Source organism: Diplotaxodon limnothrissa, linkage group LG5 (assembly GCF_057381915.1).
Source record: "Diplotaxodon limnothrissa isolate DT_005_m linkage group LG5, D_limnothrissa_male_GT1.1, whole genome shotgun sequence".
Lineage (NCBI taxonomy): Eukaryota > Metazoa > Chordata > Actinopteri > Cichliformes > Cichlidae > Diplotaxodon > Diplotaxodon limnothrissa.
Genome location: NC_140600.1, coordinates 26111313 through 26120574, shown reverse-complemented (window position 1 = coordinate 26120574; position 9262 = coordinate 26111313). Strand labels below are relative to the sequence as shown.

The following is a 9262-nucleotide window of genomic DNA, read 5'->3' as shown; positions in this document are numbered from 1 at the left end:
ACATTTTCAATCTCTATATAATATGCGTGTTAAATTTTATATTTGGGGTGAAATATCAAGTCTTTTCAAGTAAACCGGTTCAAGTCCAATTCAAGTCCCAAGTCATTGGTGTAAAAGTCCAAGTCAAGTCACAAGTCTTAGAACATTTTTTCAAGTCAAGTCTAAAGTCATAAAATTAATGACTCGAGTCTGACTCGAGTCCAAGTCATGTGACTTGAGTCCACACCTCTGGTTCAAAGCATACAGCGACGGCTCCTGTAAGGGGGTCACAAGTTTAAATGTGACAGATTAGAAAATGATTAATGGGACAGAGAAGAAGTAGTTCTGTTCTCTTGTAATTTTATAGACTTTTCCCCGAGCCTTGTGTGGTTAATTTAAAATCTTAAATCTTTTTAGCTAAATCCATCCAGCCATCCATTCATCCATTTAGCCGGCCTATGGCAGTGCTTTAAAATAAACAGTCCAATAAAATGCGTGTATACAAATTTACTTAAATACAGCACTTAATGAGTAGGTATAGAGTTAAATGTTTTGGCTTTTTTTGCTGAACACCTTTAGTCTGCTCAACAGGAGCTTTTCTCGGTAGAGGCTTCCCTCTGGTCCAAACACAGGGCACTTTCCTCCCTCTGTGGCATTCTTGGCTGCTGGAGCAGAGAGAGAGGGGGTAACCTCAAATTATTGCTGAAACCCCGTAAAGTGTGAACTAACGGAATCTGTGCAAGCACCAAATCTGGACTCACTCTGAAGACATGGGAGTCACTCATGGGAAGAAGGTAAGTTTGTCGTTATCGTCCTAATTTTCATTTAAAGTACTTTGGGAGCATCAGGAGGTGTGCGCGCGTGCATGTGTGTGTGTGTGTGTGTTTGTGTGTGTAAGTGGTATTTTCAGAATTCAAATGTTGTAAGTGACACAACCTGTCACTTACAATACTGTAAGTTATTTATATTTACCAAAGTATAACTTTACTGCTATCCTTAAATTGGTTTTCCTTTTGCTTTTAAAATAAAGTTCCGTCTGTAATACTCGATATATACTTTGCTATTACCTGGTTATAACTTTGTTTTGCTTAGTTATTACCTCGTCACTGTACTTTGGTATCATTGTGTTATTACTGAGCTTGACATGAAGTGCTCACAGCTTTTGTCCTACAGTACCATTTTTCCTGTGGCAGATTTTTCTCTTACTGACATCTCTCGTTTTTGTTACCCATTGCTCAAAGGCAGTGAATGCTTAAACAAATATTGGTTTTTATATCCAACTGAAAAAATGCACTCTGAAAAATGCACTCTGAGAAGCTGCCCTTGGAGACTGTTTATCCTGTCATGTCCTATTAATTCTTCTCCCTACAATATCCACTGTGTGAGCTTTACAAAACAAGACACCCCCCCCCCGAAAAAAACAGTGGCTAGCAGCAATTTGTCATTAAAATGTATTCATTCCTCATCTAGATTCCCTCTCATTCTGACAATTTACTGTCATCTTGTATTTTTTCCATTTATTTGGATATTGTTGCTGGAATTTGATCACATTGAGCATTCAAATTCTTTTTTTTTTTGCCTGTTTAAATGTAGCTCAAATGTCACTATGGCAAGCTGGAAAGCTCCGAAGTAGCAGACAGTTTTCAAACAAAAAAGGTTTTATGCTACCATGCATGCTTTTCCTGCATATTTATGAAATACTTCAGTAAGCAACAAAAACAGTTCAGAGCTGAAAGAACTGTTTATTCAGCTGTCCAGACTGATTCACAGAGGATAATGATTCTTGTCCCAGCTATTAATTCTGCTTAAATTCCAGCAAGCAAATAACTCAGTGGGAATTAACTGTGTTTTGTTTGATCCTGTCATTAATGAGGTGGCAGCCTTCCACCTCAACAGTAAGGGTTCTCGCTTCACTGGACATGTGTAAGGAGCTGACACTTCATTTGTCTGTCAGCATCATAATGCAGCTTTGTGTTTGTGCTATTTCCAATAAGATGCAGTGTTGACTCGACTTGGAGATTTCTATTTGTTTCCTTTTCTCTGTGCTGCTTTTATTTTTGCATGTACATATCTATAAAACAGCAATATTTGTCTGGGGGATGTTGGTATCTCTAGGATGTATTATTTCCTTTCCCCCCCACCTTTTTCTGTTGACAGAGAGATCTTCAGCATTTTCCAGGTAGAGATGAGACACAGTTTCATTTGTATGGTGAGGAAATATCAGAGTGATGTTGTATATCCTGTCTAGTTGAAATACTGTTGTAATATATAGATTATAAATTTGTTGTTTTAACAGTAAAACATTTTTACCTCATTAAAGCTTGTTGTAAATGTGTCTGGCAAACCTTAGAGTGAGTTTGGTATGTAAAACTGAATCTTACAAATCTGAGGCAGAATTCCACCCAGAAATCATCTTGATAGGAAAACATATTTATGTAAACTGTTTGTTCCCTTTAGCCTCCATGATGCAGACTCATCAAACCAAACTTGAAGGCCGATTTTCAGAGCTTCAGGCTTTTCCATCCCAAATGCAGAGTGAGGAGGAGAGCAGTAATCTAATCAGACCCCTAAAAGCTACTAGTGCGATAACTGCCCTGGAGAGCCACCGGGAGCTGCATAAGGAACTGCAGATGACCCACAAGAGGTTGGGCAGAGAGATTAAAGGTCAGAAATGCTCATACTCCAGTGTCATTGCGTGCATAAACCATTAAGTGTGTCTGTGTGCCTGAAAGGAAGAGAGTGTCTCAAGAAGGAAAGACTGAACTCCAGCGAGTTCTGGAAAAAAGGAAATGGGAACAAAGATTGAAAGCGAGCAGGGATCAAGAGGAGGCAAAGAAGAAGACATCAGAGCTACACCAAGAGCTGCTGAAAAGACAACAGAGGCTTGAAAATGTGAGCACAGGACACACAGCATTTTTTCTTTTATACATTTACTCATGAATATTCTTGTTACACATACACACACACAAGCATGTCTGCTTTGCTATCCTCGTGGGGACATCCCATTGACATAATGCTCTCCCTAGCTGCCACTTACCCTAACCCTAACCATCAAAAATGAATGCCTAAACCTAACCCTTAGCCTAAAGCTAAACATAACCTAATTGTAACCCTGACACTAAAACCACATTTTGAGTCTCAAAAATGGCTTCAACCTTGTGAGGACAGCCACTTTTGTCCTCACGTTACTGTTGGTCCCCACAACTATGGCAACACTCCAATTTTTGGTCCTCACAAAGATGTCTAAACAGGTACACATACACAGGTATATCACACTCACCAGCTACTTTGTTAGGTACACCTTCTTATTGCAGCTACTCAGTACATTTAGGCATGTAGATATCAAGACAACCTGATGACGTGCATCAGCACAGGGAAGAAGGCTGATTCAAGTGACGTTGAATGTGGTGTGGTGGGTGGTGCCAGGCAGAGTGGTCTGAGTATTTCAGAAACTGCTAATCTGCTCAGATGTTCTTGCACAACTCTAAGGTTTGCAGAGAATGAAAAAGAGAGGTCAGGAGAATGGGTGGACTGCTTCGAGCTTAGAGTGGGCAACAGTTACTCAAACAACCAAGGTATGGAGAAGAGCATAACTGAATGCATCAAACCTTGGAGCAGGTGGGCTTCAGCAGCAGAAGACAATGGTGGGTGCCACTCCTATCAAGCAAAGAACAGGAAACTGAGGCTACAATTTCCATGTACTCAACAGAAAATCTTGGTTTCTGCTACAACATTTTGGTCATAGGGTCAGATTTGGCATAAACAACATGATAGCAGGGATCCATCCTGCCTTGTATCAATGATTCAGCCCGCTGATGGTGGTGTAATGGAGTGCAGATGATTTTCTCGGCACACTTTGAGCATCATTTAAGCAACACAGACTGAGTGCTGTTACTGACCATAATCATTCTTTTATGACCACAGTGTGCTCATCTTCTGATGCCCTAATTCCAACAGGATAACACACCATGTCATAAAACTCAAATCATCACAAACTGGTTTCTTGAACATTGACATCGACTTCACTGTACTCAAATGACCTCCACAGTCACCATATCTCAGTCCAATATAGCACCTTTGGGATGTGGTGGAATGGAAAAAGTCATATCATGGATGTGACAAATCTGCAGCCACTGTGTGATGCTATCATGTCAATAGGAAGCCAAATCTCTGAGGAATGTTTACAGCACCTTGTTGAGTCTGTGCCATGATGGACTAAGGTAGTTCAGAAGGCAAAAGAGGGTCCAACCCAGTGCTAGCAAGGTGTACCTAACAATAATGTTTTCTGTAATCATGGAAATATAAAGAAACAGAACATTAAGTTGTTCTGCATACAGCCAGTTGAGGGCAGTCTAGTCCACTCTGGAGTCCAATAGCGCAACAAATCTGTTTCTCTGCTGGACAGTTTACCTTTGTTTAGCATTAGCTTCTAGCTACATGGCCTAACAGTGAATCAGTAATCACTGATGATTTCAAATATGTCATATCTATGCAATGTTATGCAATATAAATATCAATATGACCTTTTTTAAATATTTTGTCACAAATAAAAGATCCTGCAAAAGGTTTAAACAAAGGACTCAGTTGCAAAAGGAAAATAAGAAAAAAGAAATAGACACAGTGGGTGTATTATAGTCTTGGTGTTACAATAACGAGGCACTTTTAAATGTGTAAATGTAATTCTTTCAGCCAGAAGAGATGGAGGTTATTTTTCAGTACAGTTCATGAAATCTGTAAAATATATAGAATCTCTGCCTGTCAAATAAATGTAATTGTGTAAAGTCAACATACTGAGTAAAGGCTTCGCCTCTGAATTCTACTAAATTCATGCATAAGAAGGAAACAATGAGAGCACATACACTGTGTACATTATGTCTGCACTCAGTTAAATGTACTTAAGCTTAATTCCATGAATGTATTTAGGTAATTCACTACAGTTTATATGATTTGTGTCATTTCTAAGTTGTTTTCTCTTTTCTCCACAGCTGGAAAAAGATCAGAAAGTTAAACAAGAAGAACCAGAGTTCATCCAAGTCAAAGAGAGACTGAGGAAGACTGCAGTGCCCTGTACAATGCTTCAATGCTAACATGTTAAATGTAATGGACACTATTGCTCCCATTAAGGTGAAGGTTATCTCTGGAAGGAAAAAGTCTCCATGGAGAAACTCCACACTGGTGAAAAAAGAAAAAAGAGAGTGTAGGAAAGCTGAGCGCAGATGGAGAAAAACAAACCTCCAGGTTCATTATGACATCTATAAAGAGAAACTTCACAATTATAATTTACAACTGAGGAATGCAAGGAGGTCCTACTTCTCTGACATCATCACTAAAAACAGCCATAATGCTCGGGTCTTATTTTCTACAGTTGACAGGCTAACAAACCCTCCTGTGTCAGTGGCAGCTGAACTTCATTCGACCATGGCCTGCAATGACTTTGCCAAATTCTTCACTGAAAAAATCCAAAAAATTAGACAAGCAATTGGTACATCAACAGCAGATCCAGGATATGTACTGTGTCCACCAAAAAACTGTTTAAACACCATGAAACAGTTTCAACCTATTAACAGCAAAGACCTGGAGGACATCTTAGGTAAACTGAACTCCTCCTCCTGCTGTTTAGATGTCCTGCCAACAAGTTTTTTTCAAAAAGGTCTCAAAGACTTTAGAGTCAGACCTGTTACAGATCGTCAACTTTTCTTTATTATCAGGTGTGTTTCCAGAATCACTAAAAACTGCTGTAATCAAACCTATACTGAAAAAGGACAATCTTGACAAGACACAAATGAACAACTACAGGCCGATCTCAAATCTCCCGTTTTTAAGTAAGATCATTGAAAAAGCAGTTTCTCAACAGCTCAGTTACTTCTTAAAACAGAATAATTGCTACGATGCCTTCCAGTCAGGTTTTAGACAGAACCACAGCACTGAAACCGCTCTGACCAAAGTGTTTAATGACATATGTCTGAATACAGACAGTGGAAAAATGTCAGTCCTAGTTTTACTGGATCTCAGTGCAGCATTTGATACAGTTGACCACAACATATTACTCAAACGACTGGAGAACTGGACAGGTCTTTCAGGAACTGTACTAAACTGGTTCAAAACATACGTAGAAAACAGGAAATACTTTGTATCAATAGGTAACTTCACATCTGAGCAGACAAGTATCACATGTGGAGTTCCCCAAGGTTCCATCTTGGGACCCCTTCTGTTTAACATCTACATGCTCCCACTGGCACAGATTATAAACAACAACAAAATAAACTATCACAGCTATGCAGATGACACACAAATATATATCACAATGTCACCAGGAGACCGAGGCCCTGTACAGGCTCTTGGTAAATGCATTGAGGAAATCAATGACTGGTTGTGCCACAATTTTCTCCAGCTAAACAAAAACAAAACTGAGGTAATAGTCTTTGGCGCCAAAGAAAAACGATTACAGGTCACCAGAGAACTTCAATCTATACATCTAAAAACCACAAACCAGGCGAGAAATTTGGGTGTAGTGATGGATGCAGACCTAAACTTAGAAAAACACATTAAGACAATAACAAAGTCAGCTTACTATCACCTCAAGAATATATCAAGGATAAAAGATCTGATGTCTCAACAGGACCTGGAAAAACTAGTCCATGCATTCATCTTTAGTAGGCTTGATTACTGTAACAGCATCTTTACAGGTCTACCTAAAAAATCAGTCAGACAACTACAGCTCATTCAGAACTCTGCTGCTCGAGTCCTCACTAAGACCAAAAAAGTGGACCACATCAGTCCAGCTCTGAGGTCCTTACACTGGCTGCCTGTCCGTCAGAGGATAGACTTTAAAGTTCTGATGCTGGCCTATAAAGCTCTGAATGGTTTAGGACCAAAATACATCAATGACCTCCTGACCCAGTATGAACCATCCAGATCCCTCAGGTCATCTGGATCCGGTCTTTTATCAGTTCCCAGAGTCAGAACCAGACACGGAGAAGCTGCATTCAGCTTTTATGCTCCTTATATCTGGAACAAACTCCCAGAAAGCCTCAGATCAGCTGAAACACTCAGTTTATTTAAATCCAGGTTGAAGACTCACCTGTTCTCAGCTGCATTTGAATAAAGCACCAAATCCACACTTTAAGCTTAAATTTCAAAACTTACATTTAACTACTGATTTTATCTATCGTTCTGATTTTATCTGTTTTGATTTTATATACTGTTTTGTTTGTTTGTTTGTTAATTAGTTAGTTAGTTTATTTGCTTGTTTTAATCAATTTTAAATCATGCTTTTTATTTGTTCTTGTTTCTAATGTCTCTGTAAAGCACTTTGAATCACCTTGTTGTTGAATTGTGCTATACAAATAAACTTGCCTTGCCTTGCCTTGCCTTGCCTTACAAGGGCAAAAGAAGTGTGACCGTTTTATAACTACGTGTGTGTTTTGTATTCACAGTCGGTGCAATTGACTGTTGGGAGTAACTGACCTGGTGAAGGATTCTTCTGCTATAAATAGAATAGATAGATAATACAGCTCAATGCTCATGATCGAGGCGACACCTTCTGGTCAAGTGGAGACACGTCATCACTGTGAATAGTGTCTTTTGTGTTTTTGTTTTTCTTCTCAATACTTTGGTTAAATGTGACTTAGAGCAAAACGTTCAGTAAAAAAAGAAAACTATAAAAAATTGTATTGTATACAGACATTGTTGATTCTTTTTTCTCCAGCAGCACAATTTATTAGGTGTTTATTTTGTCCATTTAATCCATAATAAAACATTTTTTACATGCTTTCTATCTACATTCTTACTGTGTGCAGAATTTTTGACATTCATATTATTATCTGAAAGAAGAACCTCATACCATACATACTGTATACTAGACGAGCAAACATGTACATTTGTGATTAATGTTACCACTGACAATTACTCTAGATCTGTAGATATGAAATATACTTTAAATACTTTTTAATCAAACGAATTTGATCGTGGTTATTTTAAAAGTTGTAATTTTGTAGTATTGAGATTGGCGAGTTAAGAAGCACCGCATTTAAAAAAGTGAATGCATTGCCTTTTGCAGACTATTTGGAATCAGCACACTTTACATTTCTACAGTTTCACCTGAAATCTTTCAGAAACCTGGTTATTATATTATGACAGAACACACAATGCATAGACAAGGAAGTTTTATTTCAGTTTCAGCAATCATATCTCTGTGGGTACAAATCTTATTTTCTTACATCTTGTTCAATAACCCATGATGCATTGCATCCATACATTTGTAGCTCAAAACAGCTTTTACAAAAAAGGATATACAATATATACTTATATTTATATTTATATATATAATATACACGTGTTTCTTTATGAATTTAGATGTGTTTGTAATGGGTAATATAAGCTTTAAAAAACACAGCCAAGTGGAAACAAATCCCAGGAAAGGTTGAACAGAAGGTCATTACCAAACATATAATAGCCAGTTTCTCAAAGTCATCAACACTGGCTATCTTACAGTTAACATTAAGCCCTTCAAACACAGTTTGCATATTTTCCACAATTACAGTCATGTAAATCCAGAGTGATAGCCTTCTTTTACTGTACTATATGTATCAATAACAAAATGAGGGGAAATAATAATACGAGTGGGGGAAATAAACAGGTTTAAATTCAACTAAAGTGGACTGCTTGCGTACTAATGTAACACAACACAACAAGTGTCAGGATTTAAGTAATTCTAGCAAGCTGTTGGAGGGAAAATGCTTTGTCACACTCCTTTTCTGTTTTAAATCTCTCGAAGGCCGTCCTTCACCTGAGTCATACATTTAAAAAATGATGACATGCTTGATCTGTATCTTTAGTAAAGCATTCCAATTTCCCTGTATGGCTTTAGTATTTTGGGCCTTTTGCTCTGGAGGAACAAAGCTTGTACACTGGCAGACAGGTGATGCACACAATGGCACTGATGTGTTTTTTCCCCTATCACTGTCTAGATATCAGCTAGTAATGATTTGTTGGAGAGATTCAACATAAGTAATAAAAGCAAAAAAAACCAGAACGATTAAAAGAGAGTCCAGATGGAAATAAACATAGTACAGGAGAATTGTCACTCAGGTAGAGACTTGACCATCACAGTCAATGCAAATGATAAGTCCACTGTGCTGTGTTGTATTCTGTTAACAACATTACTTCTGGTGTTACTCACTTCACATTATATATCTCAAAATTACAGTATTACATCTTTTTTTTTTCAGTACAACAGAGTAATAATAATCATGTGTGTTTATACTAATTGATCATCATTCAT

General features: G+C 38.0%; 1 protein-coding gene across 1 annotated transcript; it reads left to right on the top strand.

Moving 5' to 3' along the window:
* The first annotated feature begins 734 nt into the window (after nucleotides 1–734).
* Nucleotides 735–5066, top strand: LOC146632454 (protein FAM107B-like). The gene is made up of 5 exons (XM_085353512.1): nucleotides 735–773; nucleotides 2137–2188; nucleotides 2437–2623; nucleotides 2712–2871; nucleotides 4965–5066. The coding sequence occupies exons 1-5, from the start codon at nucleotides 750–752 to the stop codon at nucleotides 5064–5066; spliced, it is 525 nt and encodes a 174-aa protein (XP_085209638.1). The 5' UTR covers nucleotides 735–749.
* Nucleotides 5067–9262: the final 4196 nt, after the last annotated feature.